Source organism: Cebus imitator, unplaced genomic scaffold (assembly GCF_001604975.1).
Source record: "Cebus imitator isolate Cc_AM_T3 unplaced genomic scaffold, Cebus_imitator-1.0 Scaffold32, whole genome shotgun sequence".
Classification (NCBI taxonomy): domain Eukaryota; kingdom Metazoa; phylum Chordata; class Mammalia; order Primates; family Cebidae; genus Cebus; species Cebus imitator.
In genome coordinates, this window is record NW_016107347.1 from 7,140,335 (window position 1) to 7,165,891 (window position 25,557).

The 25,557-nt window shown below is 36.9% G+C and overlaps 1 protein-coding gene and 2 non-coding genes across 3 annotated transcripts in view; 1 reads left to right on the forward strand and 2 right to left on the reverse strand.

The window, feature by feature from the left end:
* CAPZA1 (capping actin protein of muscle Z-line subunit alpha 1) overlaps window positions 1-25,557 on the reverse strand; it is a 52,632-nt gene that overhangs the window by 15,507 nt on the left and 11,568 nt on the right. Inside the window, exons 2-5 of the mRNA XM_017524314.2 lie at window positions 10,461-10,524; window positions 8,304-8,355; window positions 3,720-3,783; window positions 2,728-2,934 (exon numbers count right to left, since the gene is read on the reverse strand). Of these exons, the coding sequence (XP_017379803.1) occupies window positions 2,728-2,934; window positions 3,720-3,783; window positions 8,304-8,355; window positions 10,461-10,524 (387 nt within the window). The remainder of the gene's footprint in view (window positions 1-2,727; window positions 2,935-3,719; window positions 3,784-8,303; window positions 8,356-10,460; window positions 10,525-25,557) is intronic.
* Window positions 4,719-4,819, reverse strand: LOC119470512. The gene has a single exon (XR_005199418.1). It is a non-coding gene; the product is annotated as a small nucleolar RNA U13 (small nucleolar RNA).
* LOC119470505 lies at window positions 21,617-21,677 on the forward strand. The gene has a single exon (XR_005199412.1). It is a non-coding gene; the product is annotated as a U7 small nuclear RNA (small nuclear RNA).

Here is a 25,557-nt window from a genome sequence, read left to right on the forward strand (position 1 = left end):
AGAGAGAGAGAGAGAGAGAAAGATAGGGAGAGAGAGAGGGAGAGAGAGAGGGGAATTAGCCAGGTGTGGTGGCGTGCACCTGTGTGGTCCTAGCTACTTGGGATGCTGAGGTGGGAGGATCCCTTGAGCCCAGGAGGTAGAGGTTGCAGTAAGCCTGGGCAACAGAGCAAGACTTGCCTCAAAAAAAAAAAAGAGAAATAACTTACAGGAATTATGATTGAGGAAAGATTTTTATTCCCTTTAAGGACAGGAGAAATAAATCTTTTCTTAAGTAAAGAGAAATATATCAGAAGATAAAACCAAGTCCCAAGAAGATGTCTTGAAGTACATAGGATAGTATGAAATCAAGAATAAGGACCCTTCTTCCTCAGATTCAAGCAGGGAAGACTTCTGAATATGGAGAAAAGAGATATAAAAAGATTTTCTGTCAGTGTCAATCCTTACAAAACATGAGAGATTAGATGCCTGCCAGAGGACAATGAGAAATTTTTGGAACTATATAGAAAATGCGACAGGGAATAATGAGATGAAATTACAGACTACCAAGCAGGTCAGCTGAAGACACAGGACACTGATGCACAGCAGACACCATCAGAACAACTCCATAACTTTCTGTAGCTTATTTGATATCTAGTAAGGTTATTTGATGCTGGAGGTCTCCAAATTAAAAATGGGTATAGTCACAAACTTTGAATGGGTAACAATAAAATCAAAGTATATTTAGGTTTAAAAAGTCAATTTCTAAATGGGAGTCTGTCACGTCTCCCCTTTGCAATCCTGGTTTCCACACAGGAATTCTGGACTTGTCTAGTCCACCATAATGGGTCTTCTCCATTATTTAAAAAACAAAAACAAACAAAAAAGCATAATGACACCTAGCCTAACATTTACCTAACATTTATTACAGCTCACTTTGTGCCAGGCATTGTTCCAGGCATATATTACATATATTATTAATTCACTAAATCTTCACAACAATCCTATGAGGTAAAAACAATTATTTCCATTTGACAGTCATAGAATTGAGGCACAGAGATGTTAAGTAATTTACCTAAGGTCATACAACTAATTAATTGGCAGGGCCAGAATTCAAACCAGTTAGTAAGGCTTCAAAGTAGGTGCTCCTAACTGTATTCTAGATTGCCATGTAACTCATCATCATTGAATATTTAAAATATTCTAGTGAAAATTGCTGAGATATTTTCTCACAACAAAAAAAAAATCAGTATGTGTAGTAATCCATGTTATTAGCTCAATAGAGCCAACCCACAATGTATATGTATTTCAAAACATCATGTTGTACATACCATATTTTTATTTGTCAATTTAAAAATAAATGCAAAAATAAAAAACATTTTAACGAATATTTTTCTTAATATACCATAATTTTATAAAGGAAAAATCATGATAAAGCCAAATTTATCTATTTTTACACTCAAGAGGTAGTAAAAGAAAATCAGGCTGGACACAGTGGCTCACACCTGTAATCCCAGCACTTTGGGAAGCTGAGGCACGTAGATCACCTGATGACAGGAGTTCAAGACCAGCCTGGCCAACATGGCGAAAGCTCGTCTCTACTAAAAATATAAAAATTAGCCAGGTGTGATAGTGGCGCCTATAATCCCAGCTATTTGGGAGGCTGAGGCAGGAGAATTGCTTGAACCTAGGAGATGAAAGTTGTAGTGAGCCGACACAGCGCCTCTGCACTCCAGCCTGGGCGACAGAGTGAGACTCTGTCTCAAAAGAAAAGAAAATCAAACTACTCTTGATTAAAAAAGAAAAAAAAAAAATTTTTTTTTTTTTTGAGACAGAGTCCCACTGTGTTGCCCAGGCTGTAGTGCAGTGGTTCACTGCAACCTTCACCTCCCTGGTTCATGTGATTCTTGTGCCTCAGCTTCCTGAGTAGTTGAGACTATGGTTGTATACCACCACATTTGGGTACTTTTTGTATTTTTTAAGTAGAGACAAGGTTTCATCCTGTTGACTAGGCTGGCCTCGATCTCCTGGCCTCAAGTGATCAGCCAACCTTGGCCTCCCAAAGTGCTGGGATTACTGGCATGAGCCACCATGCCCAGCCAATTGTTTAGTTCTAATAGTTTTGATAACCTAATATAAACATCTAAACTATATAGAAGTAGCTTTATGTAAAAATGCCTATATCAAAAACCTGTTAAATATGAGCAATAGCTAGATCAATAATCTTAGTATACATCTTTTTCCCCATGTCCAAACCAAAGACCTTTTAGATCTGGGTAAAAATACAAACAAGAAAAAAATTAGTTAAAAAGATTAATTTAAAAAAAGAAAAAAAAACCAAAGACCTTTTTCTGATAGGCGTAAAACATTTCTCAAAAGTAAATAGGTCATATGTGAAAACAGAATACACTGGGATCTAAATTTTTTGTGCACTGGGATTTTAAAAAGAAATTTTCCGTATAAAAATTTCTATTTTTTTCTAAACCCTTAGAAAGAAGAAAATAAAAAAAAAAAAAAAAAAAAAAAGCAAAAAAAAAAAAAAAAAACCACACACACAGATAAAAAAAAAAAAAAAAAGAAAAAAAAATTTCCATTTATTTATACCCCTTTCCAAAATGATTTAGGGAATAAAATGCAGAGAAGAGAGGAAAACTAAGAAGAAAGAAGTGATGTTTGGCAGGCCAAAGCCTCCAAAGGATAAGGTAAATATAAGAAAATATTCTCTGATAACAAAGCAGTCAGATACTTAACAGTACAGAAGCCGTTGGAATAATGGTCTTTCACATAGGCTCTTAAAGCACTGTCACAGGATTCTCTCCAAGACTTCAAACCTCCATCAACTTCTTCTGGCTGGGGGTCACTTGCTTCTTTCCGTAGGTGATCAAATTTAAATGAAATTTTGTTTCTTGGATCTAAAAATCTGCTATTACCCAGGTCACCATGCTCTGTAATTAAGACCTTCCAAAGAATAATTAAAAATATGAGTAACTTTGTAAAAAAGACAATTCTTACTGCCTTTTGTGAAACAAATCAATAAAAATTCTGAGGCAGTTAATTTATCATTAGTCAGATTTCTCTTTCACATTAATTTTTAAACCAAGTCCCATGCTATTAAGAATATTGTATTTATGAATAAGTCAACTTATGCTACAAAATATCCCCCATATTAATAATATACTTCAGTTCTTGGTTTCTAATATCTATATATGTACTTTATACATAGCTGTATTAATTTTTATGTACACTTTTGTATATTTTTTCACGTATTTTCCCAGAGGCATTATGAAACTTTAGGGTCATTATTACACTTAGCATTTAAAATAGGTAGTACATTCATATGCTTCAAAAATAAAAAAATACATAAAGTGAAGTGTTTTCTCATCCCATCTCCCAACCACCAAAATCCTAAAGTAATAAGTAGTCTAAATTAAGGAGGAATGCCTCTGTTTTTCCATTAAATATAATGTCTGCTGTTATTCTTATCAAGGAGAATTAAAGATAGCTGGAAAACCTGTAAGACTCAAATCCTTCCATTTTCACTGTTCTTGTTGCTCTCCTTTCTTGTCAGAGAAACCGGCAGTATTATCAGAGAGAGGAAGAATATCCTAACATGTAGAATATTTACAAAACTATAAAAACTAAGATGGATTTATTTTGTACCTGGTTCAGACATCTGCTTTGGTTTCTATTAATAGGATCTCTACTATCTGCCAGGCACAGCCTATCTAAAAGGCAATTATTACCTGATCTTCATATCCTTCTACCTTCACAGGCGTGAACTGATCCATGTTATACTGCGCAAATGCACTGTTTTTTAAAAAGTTGAAAAAAAAAAAAAAAAGGAGGAAGAGAGAAAAGAATTAAGTGTAAATAAACACAAAAGGTAGTTTAAAGAAATGTGAAAATACTATCCAGTACTTTTCCCCATTCTACCCAGACATCCAGTGTTAACATAATGCCTTCCAGCTTTCTGAAGGGACTCCTCTCCACAGGGATCTTAGAAGCTCCTCAAGCTCTGAAACTACCTTTTCCTCTCTGCTTTAAGCTCCAAAAGACCTTCTACTTTAACAAGTTTTCCAAAGTTGTTTTTTTTTTTTTTTTGTTTTTTTTTTCTTTTTTCCTTTTTTTTTTTTTTTTTTTTTTAGAGATAGGGTCTCACTAGGTTGCCAGGCTGGCCTCAAACTCCTGGGCTCAAGAGATCTTCCCATCTCAGTTTCCTGGTAGCTGGGACTACAGGTTCGTACCACCACATTTGGCTAATTCCAAAGTTTGAAGCAATCTGATTATTATATAATGTGAACTGCCAATAATTTTAATCTTTTAGGCAGGAGCTTTCAGTAATTCAAAAGAATCTTCCACTGAAAAATGATTTTTTTTTTCTCAGCTATCAGAGTCATAAGAAACTACAATTAAATGTCAGAAGGCATCTGACACTAGAAGAAGGTGAAGTGAAGTTGAGCATGAGTCAAGTATAAAAGCAGAGCCTCAGGCACAGAGTAGTTATTTTGAAGAGGTATGCATAAATAATCAAAGTACATGCCTAATATTACTGTTTGTCCAAAGCTTGATTTATTACATTCTGCATTTTTAATGGCTCTCTAATACATTTAACAAAGCTAAACCAAAAGACAAAGTAAAAGAAAGAAGTAAAAGCTACGCTTACATTCTTGAAAAATATCAGTCTTCTCACAGAATTCCCAATTTTAACCTAATAAAATAGACTGCTAGGATTTTTTCCCCCATGTCAGACAGGTAATGTGCCAACATAACAAGGTTTGAGGGAGGCACATCTCACACATGCATGTGAAAACTCAATCATCACACTTATAAACTACAGAAGGATGGAGTTTTAAACAGTGTTAAACTTTCCCTAGGCTTTTCAAGACAAAGCAAAGTAATAAATATTTAAACTTCTTAAAATAGTTAAAGCCAATTTTCAATCTTACTTTGTTAAAGTTATTATTGTATTATTTGTTTTGTTTTGAGACAGAGTCCTGCTCTGTCGCCCAGGCTGCAGTGCAGTGGTGGGATCTTGGCTCACTGCAACCTCTGCCTCCCAGATTCAAGCAATTCTCCTGCCTCAGCCTCCCAAATAGCTGGGATTACAGATGCACGCCACCACATCCAGCTAATTTTTATATTTTTAGTAGAGATGGGGTTTCGCCATGTTGGCCAGGCTGGTCTCGAACTTCTGACCTTAGGTGATCCACCCACCTCAGCCTCCCAAAGTGCTGGGATTACAGGCATGAGCCACTGCACCCAGCCAAAAGTTATTACTGTGTTTTAAAATGAATCATCTCCTTAAAACACCACATCCCCATGTAGCAAAATTAATCCTAAACACACTGGCTCTGCAGAAAGGATATAAATTCTTCATAAAAAGTAGAATAGTTAAAAAAAATGTGTAGGAAATAAATAAATATTCTATTCTAGCATATGTCCTAAGACCATAGATTATAAACACCAACACCAAAATGTGCTTACCTTTAATTGTATCTCAAGTAAATAGGATCTCCATTCTACCAGCTGCCTAAGCCAAAAAACTTGGGGTGATCTTTGATTCTTCTCTTTCTCTCACACTTTACATCCAATCCATCAGTAAATCTTATAGGCTCTACTTAAGTATATATTCAGAATCTGACTCCTTCCTACCACCCACACTGCTACCACTCTACTCCAACCACTAGCATCTATTCCTGAACTATTCTAATAGTCCTGCAATTACTTATATTACTTCAGCTTTTGCCCCTCTACACAGCAGCTATTGATTATTCTAAAATATAAGTCTCATTATGTCATTCTCTGCTCAAAACAATCTCACTTCCAATCTCTGTCAGAATGAAATTCACTCTTTAACATGACTTATAACACCCTACTTATTCCAGAAGTACTGGAATTATCTGGGGATGGTCCTGGTGGTCAGAAATCAAGGAAAGATGGCAAATCATAGCTACTTCAGGACCTTCATTTTATATAGACTGAAGGCAATAATTATGATAATGATTATGAAAACATTAATTGAGCACTTACTATGAGGACTATGGCAAAGGGACTAAAATGCCTTTTTTTTTTTTTTTTCCGAGACAAAATCTTGCTCTGTCACCCAGGCTGGAGTTACAATGGCATGATCTCAGCTCACTGCAACCTCCACCTCCTGGGTTCAAGTGATTCTATTGCCTCGGCCTCCCAAGTAGCTGGGATTACAGACACACGTCACCACACCTGGCTAATCTTTGTATTTTTAGTAGAGACGGGGTTTCACCAGGTTGGGCATCCTGGTCTCTAACTCCTGATCTTGTGATCCACCTGCCTTGGCCTGCCAAAGTGCTGGGATTACAGGCATGAACCACCATGCCTGGCCTGAAATGCTTTAATACAGAAATAAAACTGAATTTTTCTTCTCTATGGAAAATCAAATATTTGGGTCCAGGAAAATTCTCTTAACAAAAAGGTTCCCCGAGATCCTATAGTCTGTAAGAACCAGAAGATTTATAAATACAAAGCTTTAGTGTCAGTGCAATTAAAGCAAATGAAGTATCTGAACTATGTACCAACTTCTCTTGATCTTAGCCAAAGGCTGAGAAGCTACATACCAACATCTCTTTGGTTCTAATCAGAAACAGGACGATAGGCTTAGGTTGCAATCACACTTGGGTGATATTCAACACCCACCCCTTTCAGCTTCTCAAGTGATGTACAGAGCAGATTTATTGTGGGTGGCTCTCAAGGATAAAACTGGGACCAATATGGCAGGCAAATTGAAGAACTTGCCTTGTGAGATTGTGAATTCCTTATTACTAGAAGCATTCAGAGTAGATAACTGTCTGTTGACAGATGTTGACAAGACTCTTTCAGTATAGAGGAGTTAAACTAGCAAATCATGAATGTCCTTTTCTAGTGCAGATTCTATGAATCTTAGAGAAACCATCATTAGAGTATATCTCTGATGTGAGCCTAGCTTCCTTAAAATAATGTATAATTAGGGTATCAATCATGATGATAATTCCAGGGACTTTATGATAATTATTTGCTGCTCTGCATCAATTTGTCCTTGTCCTCTTTCCCCACCCCTACCCACTCTAGCCATTATTCAATTCTTTACAAAGAATTTAGTTAATTAGCATTATTCCACTCTTTACAAAGGAACTCTGGGCCAGTTGGGTAGACAGCAACTGAAATAGAACTTTTTTTTTTTAAAGACAGGGTTTCACCATGTTGGTCAGGCTGGTCTTGAACTCCCGACCTCAGGTGATCCGCCCACCTTGGCTTCCAAAGTGCTTGGATTACAGGCGTGAGCCACTGCGCCTGGCCGAAACAGAACTTTGTGTTGATGAGTAGAGTAGTAATAAAGCCAGATAATAGGGAGCCTTGAACGCTACAGCAAGTTTAGATTTTAATATAAAATATATGTGTGTGTGTGTGTGTGTGTGTATATATATATATATAATTTTATAATATATATATATAATTTTATAATAATATATATATATATATATATATATGTCACCATCATAATGTTTTTGAAGGCAAGGACAAAATGAAAATATTTTAGAAAGATTAATTAGCTTCACAGTGATGAGTCAATCACTAGATAACCTAATTATGCTTTTATCCTATGGTTAATTCTATTAAGACACTTTACTAATATCTGCTATTCTTTTTATTTTGAGACAGAGTTTCACTCTTGTTGCCCCGGCTGGAGTGCGATGGCACAATCTTGGCTCACTGCAACCTCTGCCTCCCAGGTTCAAGCAATTCTCCTGCCTTAGCCTCTTGAATAGCTGGGATTACAGGCGCCTGCCACCACACCCGGCTAATTTTTTTGTATTTTTAGTAGAGATGGGCTTTCACCATGTTGTGCAGGCTGGTCTCGAACTCCTGACTTCAGGTGATCTGCCCGCCATGGCTTCCCAAAGTGCTAGGATTATAGGCATGAGCCACCTTGCCCGGCCAATATCTGCTATTCTTAAACATTATCGTTCCTCATTGGCAGATCATTCCTATCTATAGCTACCCATTTAAAAACATTCAATATGAACTAGAACAATTATAAAGGAAAACCTGACAGCTAAAATTAAACTCTGCTTTAATGGGGCTAATGTTGGCAGAAATAAAAGTAGGTTCATATATTACAATAAGCTTTGATGAAGTAAACAACATTTAGGGGGAATGTGTTTTCTCCAAGAAAAAAAAAAAATGAGAATTGCTAAAACAAACTGCTTTATTTTGAAGTATTTTAAACTTCATTTTTAGGGTATTAGTTTACTGTCAACATAGTTTATCCAATGTCAGAATAACACTGTAAGTAGATTTGGAAAGGTACTTACTGTGCTGCCCCTTCCCTGAGGAGATTGTCATTATTAAGCAGTAGCCGAACATCTGAGGAGGAAAAAAATGTTATAATGTTCAGTGGAGGATAAATTTGAGAAATTTTAGCAGATTTCCAGGTTGAATTTTTAAAATTCAGGTTTTGTAAGATTAGTCTTCAGGTGTACTGTATGAGTAGAAATTCTAAACATGCAAATGAAAAGATGCTAATGTTAACAGATTTGTGTGCAATTATGTGTGCTATATAGTCTCAAAGAACTTCGCAGCAAATGAAAAACATAGTTTATAGAAAGCTACAGTTAAAAGTGTTAATTTTATATCTAAATAAATCCTTTAATATGAGCAAAGATCAGCAAAATTCTTAAACACATTTTTCGTTGGAGAATCTAATATGGGGGTCTACAACCTTTTTAAAAAGCTGTGTGTCAGAAGTCTAGTCACTTTTCTTTTGGAAGGAGACAGTCTTTTGCTACTCAGAAACTACCAAGTATTAACTCCAAGAGGGAGGCTGATTACAAGGCAAAGGCCATTGACTTTCAGAGGCTCTGGAAGGCCTGGTAGTAGCCAATGTGTGCCAACAAAAACCAGCCCTCATGCCATGAGTAGCTTACCAATTCCTAACCTAATGCTTTGGTACCAGTTATTCTCATGTTATTCCTGTCAAGTATATTTGGTTGTCAGAATAAAACAAGGGACTTCTAACTACAAAGGACATTAATTTTGTCAGCCAATTTTTTTTTTTTTGAGACAAAGTCTCACTCTGTCACCCAGGCTGAAGTGCAGTGGCACAATCTTGGCTCACTGCAACCTCTGCCTCCTGGGTTCAAGTGATTCTCCTGCCTCAGACTCTCAAGTAGCTGGGATTACAGGCACATGCCAACACACCCGGCTAATTTTTTATATTTTTAGTAGAGATGAGGTTTTACCATGTTGGCTACGCTGGTTTTGAACTCTTGACCTCAGGTGATCCACCTGCTTTAGCCTCCCAAAGTGCTGGGATTACAGGTATGAGCCACCATGCCCGGCCAGCTAGTCAAGAATTCATCTGAGCTAAAGTTCAAGAAGAATTGTCTATTGAAAACTGAAAATTTCAACAGAAAAAATTATTTTTCTAAATGTTACTAAGAATTTACATTTAGTCAATGTAAAAGAAAGACTAGAAAAAGGCTGCATTTGTTTCCTTTGCTGTTAGTGCTCAAAATCCATAAACAACTTTATAAAAAATATCTCGATTTATTTCTATTATATCCTATACCCCTTGAAGCAAATATTTATGTTTCTCCTGGTTACTTTTAGCAATTTTATCAATAAAGGTTATTATTGACCATTCTACCATCTGAGCTGGCTACAGAGGAATATCATACAGTTCCTCTCAAGTAGCTAACTTTCTAATATAAAATTAGAATCTCAAAATTAATGTTTGCTAACTGAACCAAGATGCACAACAATCATTATTTTACTTAAGGAATCTTTAAGATGCATTTAATAACTTAAGATGGGATTATAATGATTCAATTCATCATCAAATTTAAGATGCTCCATCACATTTTTCAGTTTGTAAAATGTATTAAGGCAGCAGATAGCATGGAAAGTTGTAAGTAATTGTGGTTCCCAGACCTGCTGTGATTCACAATCACCTGGTAAAGAACTTGATGAAGTACAGATTAATCAGTTCCATCTCAGACCTAATGAAAGTGAATCTTGAGGGCAGATAAAGCTGAATCTGCTATTTGACAAGCTTCTAAGATATACTCAGTTTGGCCCCACTGAAAGTGTTCCATATCATGTGACTTCCTAAGTGAAAACACTGAAGAAAATTAAGCTATGACCTATAATGATAAAAATAAAACTATGAAAATAATTTAGTATTGCTTCTACATTTATTAATACTAATCCGCCTTAAATCTTTTCTCACAAAGGACAGGCATACTAATTTATGGGTTAGGAGCTTTATTTTGACTCAGACCTGGGTTTGAATTCTTGCTTTGACATTTACTAACTGGGGGACCTTGGACAAGTTATTTTAATTTCTTTGAATCTTGATTTATTTAGTTATAGCTACAACAAGGCATAAGAATTAAAACAGATAGCAAGTATTCAATTAATAATGATGAGTAAGGGGGGATTAAAATAACTAAATACTAATCTTTACTCACCATTAAATACTTCATTAAATTCCCCTGGGGGTGCATGAGTGATGAACTTAGCAGCTATGCGTACCTAAAGAGAAACAAAATTTACACTAAGATAATTATGAAGAGTAACATATAAAAGGAGAAACAATTAACAAATTACAAAGTTTTCATCACATCCCTTGAAAAAAGTGTCCTGTTTAAACCTTTACTGTTTAGGAGCCTTCAATTTTCTTTTCATAAAGCGCCCCCAAAGCTGTTACTATCAGTACAGGTACATTCTGATTGAGGAATATATGTATTTTGATAATTCTGAATTTGTCTTTCAAAAACAGGGTAATAGTTTTTGACCAAATATATTATATTCACAAAAAGAGAAAGCTATGATCTTGATTCTGACCATTTAAGCAAAACTAAATAAAATATTAGCAAATTACGGGGTATACCAGTACCAATTATCCCAATGCAAGGATGGTTCAATATAAGTTAATGTAACTTACAAATTAAAAGAGCAAAACCATGTGATCATCTCAACTCATGCTGAAAAAAAATAAAATTTAACACCTATTACAATATCATTAAAAAAAAAACTATTAGTTTTTGGTATATATAAAATAAATATCTTTAACTTAATAAAGGGTTATCTATGAAAATTCTATACCAACCTTAATAATGAAGCACAAGCAATGTCACTAACTTTATTTATTAATTTATTTATTTTGAGATAGGGCCTTGGCTGTTGTCCAGGCTGGAGTGCAGTGGTATGATCAAGGCTTACTGTAGCCTCAACCTCCTGGGCTCAAGCATCTTCCTGCCTCAGACTCCTGAGTAGCTGGGGCCACATACACATGCCACCACACCTAATTCTGTAATTTTTATTTTTGTAGAGACAGGTTTCACAATGCCCAGGCTGGTCTCAACTCAAGGTTCAAGTGATCTTCTGGCCTTGGCCTCTCAAAGTGTTGGTATTATAGGTGTCAGCCGCTGTTCCTGCCCTGAGTCAGCAACTTTAAAAGCAAGGCTAAGATGACTCCTACTGCCTCTGCTATTCAATACCATATTAGAGGTCGTAAGGAATGCTATGGAAAAACCTATTCTAGAGGTTATTAAACTTAACCTCTGCCCTCTGCCTCTGTTGCCATTCTCCCTTTCTGGATGTACTATTATAAATGGATGATAAAATGTTAGGTTCTAACCTGCTTATCTCATTGGTTTCCTCTATATTTTATCTTTTTTGTCATTTTATGCTTTGCTTGGGGAAAATTCTCAACTCCAATTCACTAATGTATTCTTCATCTGTGCCCATTTTCCTGATCACACAATTTTTTTTTTCAGAGACAGGGTCTCGATATGTTGTCCAGGCTGAAGTACACTGGTGTGATCATAGCTCACTGCAGCCTCCAAACTCCTGGCGCCTCAGGAATCTGCCCACCTCAGCCTCCTGAGTAGCTGGACTTCAGGTTCTTGTCACCAGGCCCAGCGTAACAATTATTTTGACTGTTCAATTTTTAATTTCCAATATTTTTGGTAATTTGTCTCTTTTTTTTGCATTGGCAAGTACGGACAGCAAAGCATTCTTTCAGTGTGTATGCAATCATCTCTATTACTTAATTTTTTTAGTTGTTTATTCTCAGCGACAGTATCTCACTTGATCTTCCGGGCTAGAGTGCAGCACTGTGATCACAGTTCACTGTAATCTCAAACTCCTGGGCTCAAGTGATTCTCCTGCCTCAAGCTCTCAACTACAGGTGTGTCTTACCATGCCTGGCTAATTTTTTAAAAATTTTAATTGCCTGCAGAGAGAGGGTCTCACTTTGTTATCCAGATTGGTCTTGATATCCTGGCCCCAAGTGATCCTCCCACCTCAGCTTCTTAAAGCATTGAGATTACAGGTGCGAGCCACTGTGCCCAGCGTAACTACCCATTTTAAAGTCTTGTTCTATTGTTTCCTAAAAATTTAGATAGATCCTCTAGTCACTGAGTTTGATTCTTCTCTTTCGTGGTATTGGTTTTCCATAAATGGTGCTCTGAATTTAATTTAATTTGCCTAGAGACAATAGGTTGTCTCTAGTGATTACAGGGGAGGGAAAGAGTAGATTTGCGTCTGCTCATCAGGATGTATTAACAGTTTATCTTGTGAGCCTAAAGTCCACAGGCTATGTGGGACACTGCTCTGCCTCTATGGTTCCCGTGCTAACACTCAGCGCTATATTCTGAGGACAAATGCTGTTTTTGTCTTCAGCTTAGCCCAAACAGGAGAGAAGGGAGGAGCTAAGTGGTCCAACGAGCTAGGGAGCAATTCTCCAATTAGTCTACTCTATGACTGTTCTGGGTCCTTTCCAGAAGAACATGGTATATCTAACAATAAACTGAACCTTATTTCTAGATAGGTATCCTCTGCTGACTTCTTTATTTCCTTCAAACAATTTCAAGTTATTGATGACCTCATCAAATTCAAACCATTCTTCAGCAGGAAAAAAAACTTTCAAGAGTCTTTTGAAAATAAAGCTGGGGCTAGGTGTGGCGGCTCACGACTCTAATCCCAGCACTTTGGGAGGCTAAGGTGGGCAGATCACTTGAGGTCAGAAGTTCGAGACCAGTCTGGCCAACATGGCGAAAACCAAGTCTACCAAAAACACAAGGATTAGCTGGGTGTGGTGGTGGGCACCTATAATCCCAGCCACATGGGAGGCTGAGGCAGGAGAATTGCTTGAACCCAGAAGGTGGAGGTTGCAGTGAACCAAGACTACGCCATTGCACTCTAGCCTGGACAACTGTGGGAGACTCTGTCTCAAAAAAAAAAAAAAAAAAAAAAAAAGCTGGGACTGAGAAAAGAATTAGAAAAAACTCAGAAACTCAGGCCAGGCATGGTGGCTCATACCTGTAATCCCAGCACTTTGGGTGGCTGACATGGGCAGATCATTTGAGGTCAGGAGTTCGAGACCAGCCTGGCTAACACGGTGAAACCCCACCACTACTAAAAATACAAAAATTAGCCAGGCATGGTGGCGCACACCTGTAATCCCAGCTACCTGAGTGGCGGAGGCCGAATCTCATTCTTGAACCCAGAAGGTGGAAGGTGCAGTGAGCCAAGATTGTGCCACTGCACTCCATCCTGGGCAACAGGGTGAGACTCTGTCTCAAAAAAAAAAAAAAAAAAAAAAATTACAACTTTAATATCCCTAAGCTTATACAAATAATCTTATTGTAACTTTACTCTTATTCTGCAAACGACAAAGAAGAGCTGTTCTGTGATGAAACCAGTCAAGAAGGGCCTATTGATTGATGGAGCAAGGTAGAATGGAAAATCTGGGTTCCAAAAACTGTCTCTGTTGGTTCATTAGCTAACTAGATTTGTGATTCTGGAAACATTATTGTTTTTGGCCCTGCACTTTTCTCATTATAATCCAACTCTTCAAAAAGTCATATTAGAAGATCTGCAAAATTTCTTTTAGCTATAGAATCCTACAAACTTTTTAAAACTTGGAAGATAAAAGGTGGTATGTGGACTACCTGGAAACAGGCATCGGGAATTCACACCACAAAAATATACATTGGAATATTCTTAGCTACATAAAGTTTCAGAACCCTGCCTTGAAGGGTAATTACAGATAGTATATTATTTTTTCTGCCATGAAAACTGGTGGAGAGGAAATGCTCCATAAGGCTCTTATATTAACTGAGCAAAAACAATAAAAAGAGATTCTAAACAGGAAGAAATCCTGCTCAACTCATGAAAATTACACTACATAGGACTAACTATTACAACATAGACTTCTAACTATATTTTCCTTGGCATGTACACTTAATCATATTTCTGTACTTTTCAACTGTTAGTATAAATCTCTTATTTAAGAAATCAGTAATCCTACCTTTAATAATAAATCTTTTTTTTTTTTTTTAAAGTCTATTTGTGACAAATCCACATAGTGAGCTATGGTCTATACCCTTTCTGTCAAGGTGCATTTTTTATAATCTTTACATAACTGTGAAACTCTCTTCAGTCAAGCAAAGTATGTGCAATCCAAGTGTGTATATATATATATTCGTATATATCAAAAAGTTATCTTTCCTGAAAAGAATAAAGGAATAAAGCTACAGCCATATTTCACATACTACTTATACAACATGTTTGAATATATAATAAAATTACCAAACTGAAAATTCAGGATACTAATATTCCCAAAGTCCCACCCAAATTTTCAAAAGTTACAAAATCTGATGGAATTGGCACAACTGTAATAACAGCCGATTGTTTGGATAGAAGATGAACTGATACTGCATAAGGGGAAGTAATAATTCACCCATTCAGCAAACTAGGAAGAGAAGTATCAATAAATAAAGACTGAAGACTGGATAAGACATTGTCACCACCCTCGAGGACCTGAAGCCTAGATAGTAACGCAGCAAGAAGGTATTAAATGCAGAGACAGGCACAAAGGAAGATGAAATCAACTCTATACTTCCATTAAAAAGGAGGTGGTCTTCAAAGGCAGCGATGTTTGAGATGGATTGGAGGATGAGTAGGTAAGACCAGGGAGGGCATTCCAAGTAAGGGATGTACAAACTAAAACAAGTCATAACAAACTGAATGCAGACATTAACAAGATTTGCAAAATGTAAAACAATGTTACTCACACTAATTCCTTTTTTATTTTAGAAAATAAAGCTTTTTTTTTTTTTAAACGACAAATAACTAATTATGTTAAAATGTAATAGGTTTGCTATTAAGTATCAGTTTTTTGTTTTTTTTTTTGAGATAGAGTCTTGTTCTGTCACCCAGACTGGAGTGCGGTGGTATGATCTGGGCTCACTGCAACCTCCATCTCCCAGGTTCAAGCAATTCTCCGGCCTCACCCTCCCGAGTAGCTGGGATTACAGGTGCATACCCCTATGCCCGGCTAATTTCTGTATTTTTAGTAGAGGCGGGGTTTTATCATGTTGGCCAGGCTGGTCCTGAGCTCGTGACCTCAAATGATCCACCTGCCTTGGCCTCCCAAAGTGCTGAGATTACAGGCGTGAGCCACTGTGTCCGGCCTCAGTTTTAATATCTAATGCAAAAGACATAAGCCACACAAATAAAAATTCAGTTTTTAAGTATGTAAAGGGGTCCTGACAGTTTAAAAAGTTTGAGAAGTGCTCCATTTGTTGACTCAGGTAAATGTTTATAATATGCTGTTCAATGGAAAAGGTTTTTACTCCTTTCCTGGTCTTTTTAAAATTATATATTTACACCTATGTATAGCTACTAAATTTTAACTAGGACTGTCTCCAGTACAAAATAATTTTTTTCTCTTTTTTTGGCTTACCTCTGTGTTCAAAAAGCTATACAAGAAATATAAGTTTACTAGTATGATAAAGCAAATTAAAAATTTTTTAAATAAAAAAAGAAGCATGTCAACATTCCTCATCCTTTAATTTTTTCTAAAGATGAAAGAGGGAATAAAGGAAGATAAAGGCTACTGAGTGACATGAAAACTGAAAAAATCAGGTCAAGGAAGCCAAAAGACTGAACGAGGTAACGTTGTAAAAATCCTAAGGCAATAAAGAAAGCTTTCTAAAGTTCCTACTTGACCAAGACCTTTGACTTATTCACTTAATATCTCTATAGTACCTTATGTTTTAAAATATACCGATTAATTGGTTAAACAAGGAAATTATATGAAAGAAAAAGGTAAACTAAAAGCTCACTTCTATTTTCTAAGTTAAAAAGTAGGGCAAGGGAAGAAAACCTAGTAGTATTATTTGAATTCGTGTTCAACTGCTGAAAAAACTTAAGTATTCCTTGAGCATCTGAGAATATGAAGAACAGGAGAAATATCCAATTAGAGGAACCAAAACATCTCCCAGTTTTTAAATGGAAGTGGAGAGATCTGAAGATATATACGATGGCAAGTGTGAAATACTTAATGAGTGGTTAAAAAGAATGTAGTTATCATTAGATGCCAACATGGGATCCTAAAACACATTGTCATGGCAAGAAATCCCATGTTATTTCCTGACAGTTATGAAAATAGTGGATGGTTATTAGATATTTGACAGTTTTTGAAGTGTTGATTTTTCACTATTTGAACATAATACCACAAATATACCCTGAAGTAGTAGTAGACATAATATATAATTTTATTAAAATTATATAATATACATCATTATATAGGCATTACATAAAATGATACATTGTTTATAATGTGATATATATATATATATATATACACACACACACACACACATATATGAGATATATATATATATATATATATATATATATACACACACGCACACACACACATATATGAAATCTTGCTCTGTTGCCAAGGCCGAAGTACAGTGGCGATCTCAGCTTGCTACAACCTCTGCCTCCTGGGTTCAAGCAATTCTTCTGCCTCAGCCACCCAAGTAGCTGGGATTACAGGCATGTGCCACCACACCTGGGTAATTTTTGTATTTTTAGTAGGGATGGGGTTTAGCCATGTTGGTCAGCAGGTCTCACACTCCTGACCTCAGGTGATCCACCCACTTCAGCCTCCCAAAGTGCTGGGATTACAGATGTGAGCCACTATGCCCAGCCTGATACATATTTACAGATTCACTATAAAATCTAAAGTCTGGGCCGGGCGCGGTGGCTCAAGCCTGTAATCCCAGCACTTTGGGAGGCCGAGGCGGGTGGATCACGAGGTCAAGAGATCGAGACCGTCCTGGTCAACATAGTGAAACCCCGTCTCTACTAAAACTACAAAAAAATTAGCTGGGCGTGGTGGTGCGTGCCTGTAGTCCCAGCTACTCAGGAGGCTGAGGCAGGAGAATTGCTTGAACCCAGGAGGCNACTCAGGAGGCTGAGGCAGGAGAATTGCTTGAACCCAGGAGGCGGAGGTTGCGGTGAGCCGAGATCGCGCCATTGCACTCCAGCCTGGGTAACAAGAGTGAAACTCCGTCTCCAAAAAAAAAAATCTAAAGTCTGTTCCATGGCTCCTCCTTTTCTAATTCCTCCACTCATACCACTTAGCTCCTAGACTTACAGCTACACTCATGCCTCAAGGCGTATTTCTCCTTCCTCTGGCCAGAAATGCTCTCTTGGATGATTCACTCCAATCTTCATTCAGTCTCTGTTCAAATGTTACCTGCCAAATAAACTATCCTTCCCTAACTCCCATATATAAATTAGCTGTTGTATCCTTCCATCCTTTACAATTCTAGCCCCTTTACTGCTTTATTTTTCTTCAAGGAATTTGCTACCACTGAACATATACTTACATGTTTACTGTCCAACATCCCCCAAAGAAGTCTAAGATCATTGAGCAAGAGTCAGTAAGCTGCTAATGTAAACGGCAGATGGGCTTTGTGAGTCAGTTTCTATCCCAACTGTAAACAAATAAGCATGACTGTGTTCCAATAAAACCTTATTTTGTACATTGAAATTAGTATTTCATGTAATTTTCACATCATGAAATATTATTCTTTTTTTTCAACCATTCACAAACAGCATTAGTTTATAAGCCCTATAAAAACAAGCAATAGGCCTAGCACAGCAGCTCACACCTGTAATCCCAATACTTTAGGAGGCCAAAACTGGAGGATGGCTTGAGCTCAGGAATTCAAGACCCAGCCTAGGCAACATAGCAAGATCTTATCTCTATTAAAAATAATAAAGCAAGAGCCTCTCTCAATAAACAACAAAACACAACAAAACAAAACAGGTAGTGGACTAGATTTGGCCCACTGGCCGTAGTTTGTCAACCGCTGACATAGAACAAAAGAACTTGTTGTATTTGTTCACTACTGTATACCCAGGACTGAGACCTAGAACATGCTAGAAATGTAAATGAATACTATTTTATTGTTTATAAAATTCTTTCATAATCTGTTTCTTTTTTGATCTTTAAAACAGTTTGTTAAAGCAGGCAGGGCTGGGCGCGGTGGCTCACGCTTGTAATCCCAGCACTTTGGGAGGCCGAGGCGGGTGGATCATGAGGTCAAGAAATCGAGACCATCCTGGTCAACATGGTGAAACCCCGTCTCTACTAAAAATACAAAAAAATCAGCTGGGCGTGGTGGCACGTGCCTGTAATCCCAGCTACTCAGGAGGCTGAGGCAGGAGAATTGCTTGAACCCAGGAGGCGGAGGTTGCGGTGAGCCGAGATCGCGCCATTGCACTCCAGCCTGGGTAACAAGAGCGAAACTCCGTCTCAAAAAAAAAAAAATAAAAGGCAGGGAAGAGACCATTATCCCCATTTATAAATCGAAAAATAGGTTCAGGGAGTATAAATGTCTTGCCTAAGATCACATGCTTATAATAAATGGGTGGAGCAGGAATTATAACTTAGACATTCAACTATACCATGTAGTATTAAATGAAAGTAAAATACTAGAGGATTACCTTTAGTGTGTCACATGAATTTAGCTTTGTCCTTTTAGACTATTTTAACCAAGAATTGAGTCAAAGCTATGCTTATGAAAGATGCAGTTGTTACAAAGTTGGGAGCAATAGATAAAATGATAAATAATAAGTTTAAAAGTTAACATTTTATCCAACTTCAAAACTGAATCAAAGCTAGGATGAAATTAATAGAGCAAAAGGGGAGAGGGAAATGGCTAAGCAGTTAGTGATTGAAAAAATATTTTTGCTACAATACAGACGAGGGATGACATTTTCATTAATTGTGATTTAGTTAATCATTCCCAAGGGTGGGAGAGGGAAAGAAAGGAGAAGCAGGTATCTCCCATAAAGGGGAGGTATGCCAGCTCCCCTAACTTGAGAATCACTAATATGAAGGTTTTAGGTGAACAAAAACTAAATTGCTGCTAAAAAAAAAAAAAAAACCTTTAAAAAACTGTCCCATCCCCCCCAAAAAAAATAATTGCCCCTATTTCATAAAGTAACAGTTTCACTATACACCATACATATCAGATAGTATCTACGCTGAAGGGTATAACTCCTTGAATATTTTAAAGGGAGAACATTGAGGCCTATACACAATTCCCTCTTTCATATATTTAAATATTACAATAATGTTACTAGTATAAAATTCACTGTATTTTGTTTCTAACCCTAAAAAGGGGGGATTTAAAATATATAAATATAATCAACAAAAGGTAAGATTTCCTGCTAGGCATGGTGGCTCACGCCTGTAATCTCAGCACTTTGGGAGGCCGTGTTCAAGTGCTGAAAAAACTTAAGTATTCCTTGAGCATCTGAGAATATGAAGAACAGGAGAAATATCCAATTAGAGGAACCAAAACATCTCCCAGTTTTTAAATGGAGGTGGAGAGATCTGAAGGTATATACGATGGCAAGTGTGAAATACTTAATGAGTGGTTAAAAAGAATGTAGTTATCATTAGATGCCAACATGGGATCCTAAAACACATTGCCATGGCAAGAAATCCCATGTTATTTCCTGACAGTTACGAAAATAGTAAGTACGGATCACCTGAGGTCAGGAGTTTGAGACCAGCCTAACATGGAGAAATCCTGTTTCTACTAAAAATACAAAAATTAGCCAGGTGTAGTGGTGGGTGCCTGTAATCCTAGCTACTAGAGTGGCTGGGGTGGAAGAATTGCTTGAACCCAGGAGGCAAAAAGTTGCAGTGAGCTGAGGTCACGCCACTGCACTCCAGCCTGGGCAACAAGAGCAAGACTTCGTCTCAAAAATTAAATAAATAAGTAAAATAAATAAAAAAGATGTCCTAAATTTCAATTTCTTCCCATTCTTCTTATCCTGTTATCTCTAAAAGGGGGAAATAATAATAAACCAATCCTTGCAAGATTCAAAATTTCACTTTCACATTACTAGTATCTGTACTGAAACTTTAAAAAAGTCATTTTACTGTCCCTAGAAATGGCTTAATTTTCTTAGATTTTCATATACCATATTTTAGCAAGAATCTTAAGAAAATATACTAAGGAATTTATAAAACTATGGCTTATTAAATAATCTTTTAATAACAGACCTCATACATTTCATCAACACTGCACCTATTCATAACTAGCTTTTATTTTTTATTTTGAGACGGAGTCTTGCTCTGTCACCCAGGCTGAAGTGTGGTGGTATGATCTTGGCTCACTGCCAACTTCTGCCTCCTGGGTTCAAGCAATTCTCCTGGCCTAGCCTCCTGAGTAGCTGGGATTATAGGCGCCTGCCACCGTGCCTGGCTAGTTTTTTTATTTTTAGTAGAGACGGGGTTTCACCATGTTGGCCAGGCTGATCTCAAACTCCTGACCTGCCTTGGCCTCCCAAACTGCTGGGATCACCGGCGTGAGCCACCATCTGGGCCCCGCCACAACTAGTTTTTAAAATTATTTCCTTGGGCCAGGCATAGTGGCTCATGCCTGTAATCCTAGCACTTTGGGAGGCCAAGGTGGGTTAGGAGTTTGAGACCAGCCTGGCCAACAAGGCGAAACCCTGTCTCTCCTAAAAATGCAAAAATTAGCTGGTTGTTGTAATCCCCGCTTCTCCATCTCAAAAGAAAAAAAAAAAACATTTTTCCTTGATAATCACATACAAAAGAACTTCAAGTTAAATATTTACCAACTGCAACTCTTTGTGAGCACTGGTGAATAATTCTAGACAGAAAAAGGAGAATTCTTTAGCTAGATAACATCCATATTCCACTTAACAGCAAGGCCTGGTCAGTTTATACCACCCCAATTGTGTATACTTTAGGAGCCAAATCTCTGCCAGCATGTCTCCCTGGTGAAAATTGTGCCCTTTTCCCCATCTTTGCCTGTCTAAATCCTTCCCATCCTTTTAAGGTTGGGTGCTTCCAACCCAACCCAACCTTAAAAAGCGTTCAAAGTGTATTTGAACACTTGTCATATCATCTAAAATATAAGTGCTATTGATAATTAGTTCTATAGATACTAGTCTGCCTCCAAAGACTCAAGTTTTTTTTTTTTGGGAGGGAAACTGCCTTGCTTTCCTTTTCTATAGATTTACAGGGTCTAGCAAATCAGATTACACATAGCAGGCAATGTGTAAATGTTTACAAAATCCCTTTTGAATAAAATGATGCAAAGGAAATGTTCTCAGCTTTAAGGATTATTATGAGGTACTATGGCAAAATGGAAAGATACAGGCTCTGGATTGGACAGACCTGGTTTTGAATTTCAGACACTTAAAAATCTCTTTGAACGATGTCCTCTCCCTGAAGTGGGACAGTATGTACTCCTTAAAAATTGTTGTGAAGCGTTCAGGCTCTTTTAGAATTTGTGTAGCAGGTTTTCTGGTTTTCGCCAGAAACCTTTTAAATTTTTAAAAATTGTTGTGAAAATTAAATAATAATATACAGTCAAGTCTTTGGCAGAATACTTATAATAGGAGAGGCTCAATAAATGTCAGCTACTATTAACTGGTCGCAGCAAGATAACTGTTACTTTAAATTATAAACTGAGCGAACCCTTCAAATTACTATCAAATTACTACTTCAGAGAAAATAATTCTCTTTTTCTAGAAATCCTTTGGGTCCTAGCCACTTTATATTCTCTATCATTATCATCATAACAACCCCCATCAATAACTACAAAGGGTAGCAACTTCTTACTGACCAAAAAAGCTTTATGAAATGTCTGTTCCAATTTCTCTTTAAAGTAGTAACACATATTTCAAAGTTTTTTCAAGTTTCCTAAACAGGGTATGCTTTAAGAAAGCACAATAGTAGTAAACTGTGCCTCTGTAAATATCTACTTATTTTTACTCTAAACCATTTCAAAAGTATTCAAGAATAAATAGTTGCATTTATTTTCCTGAAAGATATATACAGGACGTTATTCTTATCCTGGTAAGAAAGTAAGTTCTCTTTGCATAAAATTCAAAGCTATTTCCTAAGGGAATTTTTCCCATTTGAAGATATTTCGGCTGTTACATCAAACTAAAAAACTTCTGTATAGCAAGGAGAAAATTAACAGAATGAGAAGACAACCCACTGACTAGGAGGAAATATTTGCAAACCATACATCTGATAAAGGGCTAATACCGAAAATATATAGGGAACTCAAAAGAGCTGAATAGCAAAAAAACAAATAACCCAATTTTAAAATGGGCAAAAGGTCTGAACACATTTATCAAAAGAGACACAAATGGGCAACAGATATATGAAAAAATCCTCAACATCTCTAATCAGGGAAATGTAAATTAAAACCACAGTGAGATATCAACTCATGCCTGTTAGAATGGCTGTTATCTAAAAGACAAATGATAACAAGTCTTGGGCCAGGATGAGGAGAAAAAGGAACCCTTCTATTTTGTTGGGAATGTAAATTAGTACAGCCATTTTGGAAAATATTAATAGCATGGAAGTTCCACAAAATACTAAAATTACCCTATGACTCAGAAATTCACTTCTGGATAGACAGCCAAAGGAACTGAAATTGGTACGTCAGAGAGATATCTGCATTCCCATGTTCATTTCAGCAGTATTCACAATAATCAAGATATGAAAGTATCAACCAATTCAACAGATGAATGGATAAAGAAAATGTGTTATATACACAAAATGGAATACTCTACAGCCTTTAAAAAGAAGGAAATTCTGTCTTTTGCAACATCTAGGATGGACCTGAAAGATATCATGCTAAATGAAATAAGCCTGACACAGAAAGATGAATACTGTATGATCTCACTATAAGGTATGTGGAATCTAAAACCAATCTCAGAGCAATAGAATAGAATGGTGGTTACCAGAGGCTGGGGGGTCAGGGAAGGGATGCGGAGAGGAAAGACATCAAAGATAGCAATCAGAAGGTACAAAGTTACAGTTAGGCTGGAAGAATAAGTTCTAATGCTCTACTGCACTGCATGGTGACCACAGTTAATAATGTCTTGTTTAAGTACTGGTTTCACTAAATAAAAGTCACTGTTATCTATGTTTTTAAAAATTCAAAATAAGCTAAATATTATTTTCCCAGTTTAGACCTGGAGACACCTATGTGTCTTAGAAATAAAATATGCACTTAGAAATAAAATTGTAGATGTATATGGTTTATTTTGATTTATCAACAGCAAGAGTAAGACTTGAAAAGCATAAAGATATGTCTTAAATAAGGATCAACGTTATAAAAAATAGATGGTGGCACTTCCAAATAATTTGCTTTACATTCACTCTTTCAAAAGCCATTTTGATAGTCTTTAGAAATTGTTTTCTCTATTAGTAGCCAATTATGAGTTTTATTAGACACAGGTAGGTAGGGAAGCCAGGTAAGTTCGTTTTAAGTAGAACAATTTCCCTTTAAAACATTCTACAAACTTAAGGGAATAATTGCTTTTTTGGTTATGTCTTAAACACTTGACTATTTACTAAAGCAATTATGTACATCACAGACACACATGGAGTGGCATACTTCAGGCTTCTCTCTAAGGCCTCTTTTGAACTAGGATTTGACACCCCACCCCACCTCCCTTACCCACATCCCCGTCTCAGGCCTGCCTAGCTCAGTTTTAGCAAGAATCTACCCACCCTTGATATCTGATCAAGTTCTTCATCCCTACCTTTGACATGTAAGTCTCTGACCTCCCTTCAGCAAGAATCCCCCTACCCTCATGTCTCTCCTTAATAATTTTCTCCCCCACTCTGCTTATTGGCTATATGTAAATACCCAGCTGTTTTTACTGTATTAGGAGTTGAGCCTGATTTTTTTTGCCTTATTGTAATAGTTTTTCTTTTTTTTTAGATTAAGTCTTGCTCTGTCACCCAGGATGGAGTGCAGTGGTGTGATCTCGGCTCACTGCAACCTGCACCTCCTGGGTCCAAGCAATTCTCCCGCCTCAGCCTCCGAAGTGGCTGGGATTATTACAGGCATCCACCACCACGCCCTGCTAATTTTTGTATTTTTAGTAGAGGTGGGTTTCACCATGTTGGCCAGGCTGGTCTCGAATTCCTGACCCCAGGTGATCCGCCTGCCTTGGCTTTCCAAAGTGCTGGGATTACAGACATACCATACCCAGCCCTAACAGTCTTCTTTACTGTTTTAATAAGCATTAGAATAATTTTTACTTGAACTAGGAGTCATTGTATTTCATACCACTTAGTATAGTAATGTTTAAAAATGACATACTTGGCGGGAGGGGGGTTAAAAAAAAAAAAAAGAAAAAAAAATGACATACTTAAGCATAAAATTTACAACATACAAGAATGTCAAATAGCAGCTCCTATTGTCTAGTTATCCCTTTCAGCCACTCCCTTTTAATTTACAACTTCTCTATATCCCATGTTAGAAATCATTCCTTAAGTTCTCATTCTGGTCTCTCCTAATATAAGGTATCCAGAATGTTGGTAAAAGATTGACAAGCATTCATCTTCTGTGTTTATTTAGAAGTTCAAAGTGATAAACCACAGTCATCAACTATTAAACTAAAAATTTTAAAGTACTGGCTCAATCTCAGTGAAGATTAAAAAGTTAAGTCTTATCCTAAATGCAAAATAGCACTGATATATATACATATGAAGGAAAGGGCCCTATTTAGTTTAATTTGCAGATCTACCTAAATGTCTAGATCAAGAACTACAGAAATATAAAAATCTGAGGTAAAACGCCCAAACTAGGAAAAGAAGGTTAAAATGCATGAAAATATCCCATAAGCAACTTGTTTAGGAGCTTAAATATGCTTTAAAAAATGCCCACAAGGTTAAAAAATTAGGGAAAAGCCTCTTTGAACCTATTCTGGTCTGAGGGCTGCCCGAAAATAAAATAAATTAGGAGAAAAAGACCAAGAACATTGAGGTTCACATATTAGCAAGCAATGATGCAGATGTCAAGTTTGAAACGGTAAAATTTGGCAGTGAGAACACATGATAGATGGAAAAAGCAGGAGTGGGAAACAAGAATGATTCTGTCTTTAAGATCTGGTGGGTATCTGGCATGTTACGACATTCTAACTTAAAGAATATCTTTTTACTAATTTTTTTTTCCTCAAAATCACTGAGAGTCAGATACGGTTTCACATGCCAGCTTTACTGCTACATTGCTTGGGTATTAGTTTCTCCATTTGTGATTATAAAACCTACTCATACCTAGGACTGTTTTAAGAACCCAATGAGGTACCATGAGATGGACTCCCATATAGGAGATACTTAATTTTTTTTCCCTAAGCAAATGCCTAAATGTCACTGGATTCTGAGTTACGTTATTT